This window comes from Galeopterus variegatus, unplaced genomic scaffold, assembly GCF_000696425.1.
Source record: "Galeopterus variegatus unplaced genomic scaffold, G_variegatus-3.0.2 Scaffold3322, whole genome shotgun sequence".
Classification (NCBI taxonomy): Eukaryota; Metazoa; Chordata; class Mammalia; order Dermoptera; family Cynocephalidae; genus Galeopterus; species Galeopterus variegatus.
Window position 1 is genome coordinate 1 of NW_007729433.1, and position 14,452 is coordinate 14,452.

At 35.3% G+C, this 14,452-nt stretch overlaps 1 protein-coding gene across 1 annotated transcript in view; it reads left to right on the plus strand.

Annotated features, from left to right (window-relative positions):
* Positions 1-1,650: 1,650 nt before the first annotated feature.
* The window catches only part of ARHGAP42 (Rho GTPase activating protein 42), a gene marked incomplete at its 5' end in the record, with an annotated part of 90,790 nt that continues 77,988 nt past the window's right edge, over positions 1,651-14,452 (plus strand). Inside the window, 2 exons of the mRNA XM_008584632.1 lie at positions 1,651-1,752; positions 8,778-8,888. Coding sequence (XP_008582854.1) covers positions 1,651-1,752; positions 8,778-8,888 — 213 coding nt within the window. The remainder of the gene's footprint in view (positions 1,753-8,777; positions 8,889-14,452) is intronic.

Below are 14,452 nucleotides of genomic sequence, written 5' to 3' on the forward strand. Positions count from 1 at the left end.
CTGAAAGTACAATTGAAAATAAAATTCAGAGTGCCAGTGGATCAACATAGTATTACCTGGGTAGATTCTGAGAGCAGAATACATGCACAAATGACTTGCTTCACACCCTCCTCTCTACTCTCCTAAATTAGGGTTTTGCACATAGTTGGAACTCACTAAATCTTTAACTAATTGTATTGGACTTTTGATAGGAATGGTGAAAATCAAGGTTTTCCACATCTGACAAACTCAGAATAGTGGGAAAGACCACCCCTAAGCTAGAGACTTTACCTTCTTCCCTTCTCCTTCCCTGTCTCCCTCATCTTTAACTAATTGTATTGGACTTTTGATAGGAATGGTGAAAATCAAGGTTTTCCACATCTGAAAAACTCAGAATAGTGGGAAAGACCCCCCCCTAAGCTAGAGACTTTACCTTCTTCCCTTCTCCTTCCCTGTCTCCCTCATTCCTTCCCTCCATTCCTCCACCCACTCACCCACCCGTCCATCTATACATTTATCTATCTATCATTTTTAAGTAACCCCTTCCAGGTATTTATGCAAGTAATGAAGCAGAGCATTAGGCTTAGTAATCATAGAGCATGTTAAAAAAAACAATTCTAGAATCTCTGGGTGGAGGAATCTGCATTTTGAGCAAACTTGTAAACACTTGACTCTGATTTAGGTGATCTAGAGGTTGCAGTTTCAGAAACAGCGAAATAAAAGGAAGGAATAGTACTTCTTTAGCCAATGAAATTTATGAGTGTAGTTACTTAGTGTTTGTTTCGTATGGACTCATAAATGGAAAAGGCATACCTAGTGGATACAGTATTTATAGTTGGAGAAGATCATATGCCCAGGTATGTCCTGTTCCTCTCAGTATTTCATTCCATTTACATTTCTATGGAAGCACGTCATAGGATAAAAGGTAAACTTATTCCCTTCCTCCATAAAAGTCCAGCCTGTCTATAGCTAATCTTCCTTAACCCCCTCAAAACTCCCAACATTTTAGAAACAAGCAAAGGCCAGCTATTAGAATTATGTTCAGAGCATAAGATGCAGATGTTGTTAATCCTTTTGATTTATTTGATTTTGAATTTTTAACTTAATTATTTGAAGCTACCAGCATTTAAAAGTCTTTTTTTCCTCCCTCCCAAGAGCAAGTTATTTGAAATATCAGGTGTCTTTTTGTGGCTAGGAAATAATATGATTCTCTGAAGGAGTTTATGTGAGTAGCTCTCCACATTGTTTATATGTTAACTCATCATATCACCAAGAAGCCTAAAGAAGACATCTTTCTCCTGGTTGTATCCCATACTTACTAGATCAGAATCTCTTTCTGGGAGTCAGTTATAAAGCTCTCAAAGGGATTCTACTGTAGCCAACGTGGCCCCCTCCATACTACAGATCCATGTGCTCCAAAGAAGGTGTGACTGGTGGTGTTTGTTATACATGTGTTTCTCCTTGTAAGATGGAAAGCTTCTTTGAGAGCAGAATACATATGCAAATGACTTCTTTCATAACCTTTTTCCTGCTCTACAAAATTAAGATTTTGCACATAGTTGAAATTCACTAAATCCTTATTAAATCTTTTTTTTAGATGGGGATGGTGAAAATCAAGGTTTTCTTTATGCTCTGATTTGAATCTTTTTTGTTGTTATTGCTATCCCCTAGGATGGAAAGAAGAAGTTTGACAAAGAGAGTGAAAAATACTATTCTATTCTTGACAAGCATTTAAATTTGTCTGCGAAGAAAAAGGAGTCTCACTTGCAAGAGGTAAGCTTTTCCAATGAAATGTGGAAAGGGCATTAGCATTAAGTCACGTAAAGTCAAAATTTCCACTAAAGATAGAAGTATCTCAAAGTCTGTTACTTTTTAATAAAATAATGACAATAACAGTAGCTAACTGAATTGAGCACTTACTGTGGATAGGTACTTTAGAAATATTATGACATTTACTATTGCAATTCTAAGTGTAAGATTTGTATTTCCTTCAGCAATGGGAAAGGTTGAAATAGACTTTTTCTTTTCTTCTCATTGGGCATATTTTAAAGGAGCAGGATCTATCAAATTTATGATATGGCCTTTATGTTAAGTTACAAATATATGTGAGATTGTATTTAAAGCTTTGCTTCAGCATTGGGGAAAAAAGATATACAACTACATGTTTTAAAATGTCAATTATTTTATAGCATTTTTTTAAAGAAAAAATGAACAGAAAGATTTTACTAACATATACACACATGTAAGCAGCCTATGTCTTCCACTTGTCTAAAATATCTTATATTTTGTTCTTCCCACTGGTAGTGTTTTAACTGTCAATAGGAAAACAAAAAGTAGTGCTTTTACTAAGGAATAATGCAGTTCCAGTTTCAGTGATGGGGTATGTCAAAAAATCAGACTCCCTTGGCCATTGTAACATCTGGGTTGGGTGTTGAGGTAGTTCATGTGCAGCTCGTTACTGCTCTATCCAGAACTTCATTGGGAACTGGAACCATACTGAGTCTCCTTTAGTCTCTTCTTTCTCCTTTCTCTATACTTCTAGATATCACAGTGGACAGCCTCTTTCAAACATCTCATCTTGATCCTTCCCTTAGCAGAGCCTCCTCTTTTTCTGAACTGCTTTTCAATTTCAACCTTGTCCTCTTCTCTCTTTTTTAATTTCCTTATTTCTCCTACCTCCGAGTTCAGTGACAAGGCATGCTGTGTGAGAGTATGTTACAGCATTATGGTTTCCACAGCATCAAAAAGTAATGGGAGTGTTATTTTGGCATCTAATTCCTTTTTTCCAACACACTCATGTTCTCATCCCTGGCACTGAATTTCTTCATTTAAAGATCTTTAATATTGGGAAGTTTTGTTTTGCTTGATATTTTTACATGAGTTCATTATAGCCTGTGTGTTCTGTTACTAACACATGCTATTAAAATAGTATAATTTAACATGCAATTGGGTGCTTATGGAAAGTTTTTGTAGCTAAAGTAAAATGGAAGACAATCTGCTCTTAAGAAACCTATATTTTATTTCTTCATTTAAAGATCTTTAATATTGGGAAGTTTTGTTTTGCTTGATATTTTTACATGAGTTCATTATAGCCTGTGTATTCTGTTACTAACACATGCTATTAAAATAGTATAATTTAACATGCAATTGGGTGCTTATGGAAAGTTTTTGTAGCTAAAGTAAAATGGAAGACAATCTGCTCTTAAGAAAACCTATATTTTATTTTAAATTTCTTGGATATATCTAATCATCTGAATATTTGGTACTGCTCGTGGGTGCTTATGGAAAGTTTTTGTAGCTAAAGTAAAATGGAAGACAATCTGCTCTTAAGAAACCTATATTTTATTTTAAATTTCTTGGATATATCTAATCATCTGAATATTTGGTACTGCTCATTATAATTTAATATTATATTTACATGTTCCAAAGGTCTTAAACACTCATATTTCTCTTTATGCATTGCTCTAGAATAAACCTAAGGGAGAGTGGGGTTCTAGTATGGATGTGGACATAGTCACGTGTTGACAGACTCCTCTAGTTATCACTAGTACACCATCATCTGCCGTGCCCAGGGTTATGGCCAGTGCCATTTAAAAAATTAACTGCCTCGATCCCTTAAGAACTTTAGGCTCTTAGTAAATATGAGAGGTTACTCTTAGACAAGACATTGTTTAAACCATCTCAAGGAAATTATAACTTTATCCTAATTGTAAAGTCCTTTAGAGGATATGTTTCAATTTTCCCTGACAAATTAGCTCGATATTTAATACTTTCTTTGCTAGTGGACCTCAGTCCCTTAGGCTGTGGTATAATAGAATATTCATTCTGGTTCTCTATTTAGTGGGAGGTTGGAAAAGACTGTAACATAGTAACATCCTTCTTCTCATCTCACTTCACATACACACAAACACACACACTTCTTTTGCAGGATGTATAGCCCCTGACATAACACAACACACCACAACAAATTGTGTTAAAGCAGCTCCTCGGGGGTCTATAACATAGAAAAGGAAAAATGTGGCTTGAGTTTTTTTCCCCTGCGCTTCCAGGAATCAAACCTGTTACAGAGAGATGTTGCCACAAACATATTTAATTCTGTGACATGAAAAGTCATCTATCTGTTCCTTTCCGGAGCAGCTCTGGCCCTTCCGTCAGCACCAAGCTTATCAACTTGTTCTCAAAAAGACCCTTCTGTGCCTTCTCAGCACAGCTGACTCCTTATTCTTTTTGCTCATTGAAAAAACAAGTGGCTGCCAATTTCCAGGACTGAGTTAAAGGGTCAGCTTGTGTAGAGTTCCAAGGCCATCAATTAGACAAGACATTGGAGTAAACAATTGGAAAATTGGAAACAAAGTTACCAAGATTATAGGCTTTATAGTAGATGAAAAGAAGTTATATTTGATATATGAATGAAAATTCCTAAGTATAAAATAGAAGGAAGAAATCATAAAGGGGAGCGCCGCCGTGCTTCCCAAGCAGCGCACTATCCAGTGCGCCACCGGGCCGGCCCCTAGACATCACATTTTAACAAACCTTAAAGATACAAGGTAGTAGAGATGATTTTTATTGGTAGGAATTTACCCCAACAAAATTATCAGAGATGAGCATAAAAATAAATTGTATAAATATGTTGATCTGAGATTTATTCAAAAGCCAAAAATTTAGGAACATCTGAATGGCATGAAAGAATGATTGGGGTAAATATACAAATATAGTTCAACTAAAAATAGAGTGTGATATGGCTGCTTAAAGTTTTATTTGGAAAGTTATTTAAAGACATTGGGAAATATTCACTTGATTAAGCAGGAAAAAAAGCAGATTTTAAGCCAGAAGTTACATTATTATCCCAGGTTTGTGTTTAAGTAACTGTGTGTGTGTGTGTGTGTGTGTGTGTGAGAGAGAGAGAGAGAGAGAGAGAGAGAGAGAGATGCATCAAAATATTAACAGTGGGATTGCAATTCTTACTATATTTAAATTTCTCTATTATAATGAATAATAGAAAATAAACTTAAAATAATGAAAAAAGATTCAGTCATTCTTGAGTTTTTTTGTTTTTTAGATTGTAAATATTCCTTTTTTAACCAAGGCTTTTAACATGCAACTGATTTCTTGAATAAAATGGAAAGTTTCCAATACATTGAAATATAAAATAAAATTAAAATATAAAATATTCACAAGTCACCATACATGCAACACCCAGCAGGAAAAACAAAAAGTACATATTTATTACTTTTATAATTAGAAGAAAAAGTAAAGAGGAAATCCAGATTTGGATTTTCCACCTATCACTAAATACTGTAACAGGTTCTTCTTAACCCTAACCCGTAAATGAAGCAAATCCCTTAAGTTCAGTTCTTACATTTCTATTCTTATCCTTCGCTTTCTGTCCCTGAAATCTCGCCTCCTTCCATGTTGTCTGTAACATCTTGAATGTCTCCGAGGTCATGATCTTGTTAGGCCTGATCATCTTCCCCTAACCCGTAAATGAAGCAAATCCCTTAAGTTCAGTTCTTACATTTCTATTCTTATCCTTTGCTTTCTGTCCCTGAAATCTCGCCTCCTTCCATGTTGTCTGTAACATCTTGAATGTCTCCGAGGTCATGATCTTGTTAGGCCTGATCATCTTTGTATAGCCCTCTGACTGGCTACCAAGACTTTAGATTACCACTTCTTTGTGACACATGTGACATCTTGCACATCACCATTTCTCCCAGATTTCTTCCTATCTCTCATTTCCTTAATTATCCGTTAATGTTGGTATTATTACTTGTATCAAATTTATGTTTGACTTTTCCCTTGCTTCTTTTACCCACATCTTTCAACTTACCTTTCTTGTAAGGATGCAACAGACACCTTTACGATTATCAAGTAAGACATCTCCTTTTATTCACATGAACCCAGCCCCACCACTTAATCAATGGATTCTGCACTGTCCTCATGTTAATCTTCTTGAAATGTGGCTTGGATTTTGTCAACACCATTCTCAAGCTTTTGCACTGTCTGTTGGATGAAGTCTACATACATTGTATCTTTTTTGCCTTAACTGCCATTTCTGAGTACTGCAAACCAGACCTCGAGTCACAAACCTTTTGATCAACTTGAACATACCTTGTTTTCCTAACTCTATTCCCTCACTCAAACTCTTCTCATTTTATCTCTACTTACTGTAAACCTCCCCATTCTTCAGGGTCTAGCTGAAGTCTTTTCTCCTCTCGGAATGATTCGATAAGTATCACCTGAGGCTTTTCTCCCCATGTTGAATCAAGATAGCTTATTGTAGTTTGGGAGAAATTTAGGTATCTGCAGAACCATGTGATTTTATTATGAAATTAATTCAGTGTCTTACTTTAGAGTGCCTTTTGCCTTGTAAACACTTCACACTTGATCTGACATAGTTATGAGTAGTGCTCCCTTTCAGTTTTAAAATTGTCCCACTTTGAGAGATAAATCATATGGTTACCCTACTTATCCAGTATGAAATATATAGCACCAGTTGCTAGCAGGTTTATAAGCAAGTGTTTGCTAGTGAACTACACACCATGAGTTTATGTACTAAAGGGATTCACCCCAGGTAAAAGACCTTTCTAAGTCTTGTGCTGAAAAAGAATTAAGCTGTCATATTCCTTAAGTACTGTACATAAAGAAAAGTCAGCACAGAGAAAGGGCACATAGGGCAAAGTCCAGGGGAAACCAGGTGCAGCCTTCCAGGAGTCCCTTCCCAGCGGAGACATATTGGACGTGCTTAATTCTCCCAGCAATGAGTTGTGACAATATATGAAATGTTATCTACCAAAGTAGCTCATTAGAGACTCATTGCCCAGGGTTTTCGCTAAAGATTGGTCACATTGAACCCTCTGCCTGGCATGTACCCAAATTCTAGATTCCCGGAAGGAAAGGAGGCATTCAGCATAACCCATATCATTTGCACCATTTAGGCACATTTAGCCACTTTTACCAGTTAGAATGATGAAAATTCTCCAGAAATTCACAATCTCAGACACCAGCCAAGGGCCAACCTTGTAAGCAGACCTTTTGAAAGACCTGCTGTCTCTTTTCTGCATAGCCTGTTGACCAGAAATAACCATTTTAAGATCTAAAGGCGTCTCAACATTGTAGAGTTTGTTTCCATGTACTAGGCAGCACAATCACTGACATTATTTTTTTAAGTAAATAAAATCATCAAAATAACTTTGAAATAGAATGTTGCCTCCAAAACTGAAAATATCTTTGTACCCCTTCCACGCGGTGTTTTACCGAAGCTTGCTCTGGACAGCCCATGTGCACATCTCTTTCCAACTGCTGCATTCAGTGATGTTGGGGTTGTGGTTTGAAACTGGCCATTTTGGGACCACATTTATACCACAGAAACCAGCAAATACTACAAATCAAGCTTTTCTCTTAAAAGAGCCAGTTGTTAAGTATTTATTAGCACATCACCACTACCTATCCTTCATTACTGAGTTAATTCATTCTTATATGTAGAGTGGTCCCCTGAGCGATGGTAAGATTTATGTGGAATACTGATTTTCTTTTTGTTGATACCAATATTTTTCCTAAATGATCTTTGGGACCTAATAAATTTTTGGTTCAAATCTCCTACCTTATTTATATATTCTTCACATGTATTAGTTTAAAAACAGTAAAAAATCTCTAGTGAGTTGTTGATAATATTGGGTTATTTTAAATTATATAAATAAATGCATAACAAGTATATTTAACTATTTTTAAAGGGGTTCCAAATTAAGTCCTAAGAAGCTATCATGTCCAAGCCAACAAACCTAATTTTGTCTATTATTTTTTTTTTTTTGCTTTGTTTGTGAAAATAACATTGTAAATGACTCCAAAGCAATTTTCTTCTCCAAAATGGTTATTGATGGCTACTTAGTACTCTGGAGAGCCACTTCTTTCCATCTGCTTTTAGTGACCTCAGCTAGCAGCAGGCAGTGTGAAACTGGGCAAGAAAAGTAAATTATGTCTCTCTACCAAACCAACATCACTTTTAAAGAGTGTATCTGAGGGTGATAGTGGGCATGGAAGAGAGAAGAAAGGCAAAGTTAAAAAGAAAACGAAATGATCTCAATAACGTTCTCCCACACTTTGTCAGTAGAACCTTACTGCAATCAGAAGGAATAAATGTGCATGGCATTGGTAGAGCGTGATTCATCAGGTTAGAGCCATTGAAATTTTTGGCTCTGCTACCAGTACTATCTTTCTAAAAGTTTTCCTATTGATGTGGCCCTTCTGCTTAATATTTTCAGATGCTTCTCTCTCAACTAACATCCAAATTTGTTAAGCAGTGTCCAAGATCTTCAGTAGAGTGATGCCAACCTCTCTTTTCCCCCCTCTCTTCCACGTATTGACTCTGCAGCCAGACGCTGTCAAACTTTCATGCCTCTTTGTTTTTTCATGACAATGGCCCCTGCCTTTGTTTATCATTAACTATTTACTGTCAATTGCTTGTTCTAAGATTTAACATAAACACCACCATTTTCTCCCATAATTTAGTCTCTCCTTCTATGATCCCATAGATTTTTATACACATTTATATACTTCTTTTGTAATAAGTTTCTAATGTAATGAATGTTGTATGCTTATTGAATGTGTGTGTGTGTGTGTGTGTGTGTGTGTGTGTGTTTCTCTTGTGGACAAAGACTGCAGTAAGTGCTATATTAAAACGTTTTTTCAAGACCTAGCTTTTAATAATGATTTCAGAGTAGAGCAGGAATTGAGTCCCTGTCTATGTAGAATGGTAAATAATCACTCCCTCTGTCATACTTTCCCTGTTTTTTACTCTTTAGGCAGATACACAGATTGACCGAGAACATCAAAACTTCTATGAAGCATCATTAGAATATGTATTTAAAATCCAAGAGGTTCAAGAAAAAAAGAAGTTTGAATTTGTTGAACCGGTGAGTTTTAGTTTCCCTTTAAAATAGTAGTCCCAGAAACTATTAAAAAAAAACTTAACGGTGTTTTTCTATTGAAAATTTTGATTTGTAAAAATAAAAGGAGGAGGGTACGGAGGGATGATAGGTGGAGCACAGAGAATTTTTGGGGTAGTGAAACTACTGTATGATACTGTAATTGTGCATACACATCATTATCCATTTGCCAAAACCCACAGAATGTACAGTACAAAAAGCAAGCCTTAATATAAACTATGGCCTCAGTTAGTAATAATGTATCAGTGTTGGCTCATCCACTGTACCAAATGTAATACAGAAATGCCAGATGTTAATAATAGAGGAAACTATGTGTGGGGGGAGTACAGGGTGGAGGAGGATATGTGGGCTCAGGGGTTTATGGGAACTCCCTATTTTCCACTCAGTTTTGTTGATAAACCTAAAACTGCTCTTAAAATAAAGTGTATTAATTTAAAACATAGAAAACAAATAAAAGGATATATATTATCTATACGTGAATGAATACACCTCACCAGTAAAGTAACCCATTTACCAAACCTTTATGTGAAGGGAGAAAACTTAAGGCTAATGCTTTTCCCTTTGTTCCATGCTCCCTTTCCTTCCAGGGCGGGGATCTGCCTGACTTTCCTATGAAGTCATTATTACAAAGTCAGTGTAGAAAGTAATGGATTCCCTAATGTAAACTGCATTACAGAAAATAACAGGTGGCTGGTCTTTATAAGCTTACTTCGTTTTCTTAGTATTTTTTTCAAGTGACACTCTTATATGTTACAATAGTGTCTAAATGGGCATATTCATAAGGTGGCATCTATGATGAATATAGGTAAGCTCTAGAGTCAAGGTGATCATCTGTTATATGTTCTGCTCAATTCCCATGAGGTGAGAGGACAGGGTTAATAAAAGCATAAGTAATGAAATACCTAATTTAAGTCATTCTTTTCTTCCTATGTCAGTCTTTTAAAAAATCAATTATAATAAAAAATGAAATACCCTGTTTCTATTTTAGTGGAGATGATAGGGGGAAGGGAAGGAAAGACAACATTTTAAAATAAACAACCTGCTTCATATTTGACATAATTCAGTTCCTAATGGAAACCTACAAGTGATGCCCTAAAGATAATGAGAAACTGAGACAGAGCAGAGGCTGGGGATAAGTCCCTACCTGGCTTCCAGGACCTCTGTTTTGCTCCTTTTCCTTTGGCTAGAGCCACCTGACTCCCTCCTGTAAACTAGGCACTTGGCAAGTTTACTTGTAAGACCAGCCCTTCACTTAGAAGAATTAAGGAGTTCGAGACCACAACTCAGGCTCATGGATTTAACTTTTACCTTTTATTTGGAATAACAGACTTAAGCCCAAGTTCTGTTTGCCAAGCAGTTAAGTTCTTTAATCCCTTTAATGAATTTGTAACTTCTTATGTAGTAGATTCTTTGAGGATCTGATTAAACTTTACATGACTTAGGGTGCCTTCTGACCTCATCTGGGGCTCATGGACAACTAGCCAGCCTAACCCCTATTCTCAGAAGAAGACCACCACTTACAATTCCTGTTCCCCTTGTCTTTGACTAAGTCCTGCCCCAGAATCCCACCATGGCTTTTGAAGCCTCTACTTGCTGGCAAACTTCTTCCTTAGTGCCTGCCTCCTGAGACTTCTGAATTTTAGCTCTTCCAAACTACCAGAGAGACTCCATTATTTCTGACAGTTTTCCTGTATATTTTTTCCTTTCATGTTCCCATTTCCATCAGACACTGTGCTCATCTTCTGTACTGTTATTCCTCCTCACACCTGAGAGGATCCTTTCACATCTGCATTTCTTTCTCCCTCCTGGAAAGGGGACATGGGAGTAGGCTGTTTCTCTAATTCTTTTTATAGCCTGTCCTGTCTGGGAGCAATGAACTAGGTCATTCTATAAGATGACCTCAGATACATAAAGAGATGATTGCAAAATCATTTGCTTACAGGTGGCAGAAGGAATGGTAAGAATTTATGAATGCCTGTGAAAATAATGTAGAGAAGTGAAAGCCATCCTTCAATTGAAATGTGTTCTTTTCCTTTCCCTTACCTTATCCTAAATTGTGATGTTCTGATAAGTTTTCCATAATGCATGCCTTTCTTATGACACTGCAATCAAAACTGATGTTAAATTTGTCCTTTTTCCAAAATATTTTCTTGGCTGCTGTGTTTTTCCTATTAGAATGTCTGGCCAAACTAAATAGTACTGTCAGTTTAGTCTTATCCTCATTTTTAGTCTCAAAGTCTCATGCATGGAGTTCTACTTACTTTCCAGTTCAGTAATGAGAAGAGTAGAAATGGGACCAATGAAACATGAGCATGCATGTTGATCTTCAGGTTATGTATTTACAAATTAATTTGGAGAAAAAGCTTTTAAAGTTATAAAACCAAAGCTCCCAGGAGCTAACATAAAACATGAGAGAACACTTTAATGTCTTTTCAGTTTTTATCCTGTTTGCAGAAATCCAATCCCTGTTTGCATTACTGTCGCATACTGCGAAAATCTAGTAGTCTATTCTAGTTTTAGCTCAGATTAATTTAACAAATAAGCATTAGAGTAAAGCAGATGACCTAGGGATGAGACATATCTCCTTCCTATTGTAAAATATCAAGTAGAAAATAACAATAGGGGATGGTGGTTCATATTAAATAATATTCTTATCTTATAATGATACAGCTGAAATAATTTTACATTGTTTCAAATAATATCAAGCTCCTACTAATTGTCATAAAACTTCTATAGAATATTTAGGTGCTATTAGGAATAAATATTTCTACGTTGCCATTATTCCAAGGAACAGCTAGATCGTGATACACGGAATAAAAGGGGACATTTATGTATTTTTTATAAATAAATTATATGTTATTTTTAAAGCATGTGTGAAAATTAACTTTTTAAACTCAAGTCTCCATAAGGTATAAAATTTTAATGGCCATCTTTTTTCAGTTTCTTCTATTTTGTATGAAAAAGGATTGTAGCTCATGGGTGACCCACCCACTTATGGCTATTGAGCACTTGATATAAGGCTGGTCTAGATTAAGATGTGCTGTAAGTGTAAAAATAAACACCAGATCAGTAAGGTTTAGTATGAGGACCAGCCCACGGCTCACTTGAGAGAGCGCAGTGCTGACACCACCAAGTCAAGGGTTAAGATCCTCTTACCAGTCATCTTTTTTTTTTTTTTTTTAAAAGATAGTTTTAGTATGGACAAAACTTAAAATATCTCATTAATACCTCTTTTATGTTGATTATATTGAAATGATATTTTGGATACATTGTGATAAAATTGCTCAAATTAATTTCACTTGTTTTTTATGTACTTGTTTTTTTGGTTTTTTTTTTTTTTTAATGGGGCTACTAGAAAATTACACATTGGCTTGCGTTTTGGGCTCACATATTTTTGTTGAGCAGTTGTTCTGTTGAGCCACGTCCTCTTGAATTTGCCAACAAGATATACAAGTTCAGGTCTGTAATGGGGGAAAGAGATCAGAGAAGGAGAAATAGCATCTCCTGACTCTTGGTCATAAGATCTTCCTACTCCTGGAATTTGTGAGAATTTTGAGAGATTAGAAGAAAAAATTCAGGCAATATACGGGACATGAACAGCTTAAATAAGGGAGTAGAGGAGCCCTGGGGTATCCTAAATATTTTATGATACATAAAGGTTTGTTGCTCAGGAAAGTAAAAGAATCTTTTTATAACCTAACTCCCTATGGTTCATTCAGCTGCAGTTTGTGTATGTTTGGTTACGTCCTCTGAGCTTGCATAGTTTAGACTAATGTTATGTGGGCAACTTCTATGTGCTATTTGTTTTCCCTGGGTTATATCACAAAACCTCACAATAGCATTGTTATAAGGTACTTGCTAGATGAGGAAGCTAAGCCAAAGAAAGATTGTTAGTTGCCTGAGGCCACAAACCTGAAGTGCAGATAGTCAGGAACCCAGAGCCCTAATATGAAGTCACATGTCATACCACTTACTGCCTCAGTGGCTGCCTGACTACAAAAATTAGTCCTTCCTAATTTCTGCTCTGACCAAATAAAATGGATGACCTTAGAAAATTGTATCATGTTGCTATTTTAATTCCTTAAAATCAGAAGAAGAAAATAAGAGGTTTACCTTTACTTTGGAAGGTAAAGTCAGAAAATAGTATAATAAAATAATAATGTAATACAATATAATAATATAAATATATAAAAAATAATATAAATGCATAATTAATAATATAATACATAATAATATAACAATAATAATATAGGAAAATAATATAATAGCTAAATAGTGGAAATAAGATAGAATCGGGCTCCACGTCTTACAGCTTTGCAAGTTTGGCACGTTTTTCAAGCTCTGTGCCTTGGGTTTTTATCTGTAAATTGAGGATAAAAGTAATATGTAGTTCCCAGGACTATGGTGAGTATCAACCAACACAGGTAATGCACAGAGCAAGTGCCCAGGGCATCGTTAGCATCAGCAGGGTAGCAGTTAGTGTGAACTATAACTCTTGCTATGATTGCTAGGTATGAAAACAACATTTATGTGTCCGTTTATTAGTTGTGGCTTTAAAGCCCAATGTAGCTTTTTTAAAAACACATTTTACTTTAACATGCTTCTAAATATACATCTACAGTAAGTTTTTTAGATGAAAACAACATTTATGTGTCCGTTTATTAGTTGTGGCTTTAAAGCCCAATGTAGCTTTTTAAAAAATACATTTTACTTTAACGTGCTTCTAAATATACATCTACAGTAAGTTTTTTAAGAGCATTTTTATATTAGAGTATTCTTTTTAGACTTCATTTTAGTCTTTTGGTATTGTTTGAAGTTAATATGGAAAATGAGTATAAATCATTTTATATAAACTGAAATATACTGCTTTTGATGCTCTTTTCTTGGACTGCTAAGTTCAATTTTAAAATTACTGAAGAAAATGTCATTTAATTTGCTAATATATTTTAGATTATTATGTCATGAAGTATACTATAAAATACTTTTTAGGATCTCTAAGTTTAAAAAGTTTATATAATTTTGAGACTAAACATTAGCTACTTGCTAAGGTTAAAAAAAAATCCATCAGTGAGTATCTAGACCTGCAGGTCTTAAAAGTTAAACCTTTTTGTGTGCTTTTTCTTTTTCAATATGATTGGTTAGCTTTCATTTAGAGAATTTAATTTAGAGGAAAACAAAGTAAACAAATAAGATAGTGTCGTGTGTGTGTGTGTGCGTGCGTGCGTGTGTTTGTGTGTGTGTTTGTGTGTGTGTGTGTGTAGAAACTTTGTTGTAGGACTAAAGGTTAAATTTCTATCCTGCTTAAAACCTAAATTCAATTATTCTATAAAAATGAAACAAAGTTTTATTCAGGTCATATATCTTAAGTAAAAATAAAATCTGTAATGGTCCTTGGATTTAGTTCTAGGTATTGCTGTTGAAACTCTGACTTTTGTAGTAGCAGTTTGACAGTGAATAGAATTTTGTATACGTGAGGGTAATACATCCTGTTTGTTTTGCTGGCTAGTCCCTTGAACTTTGTTTTAGAAATC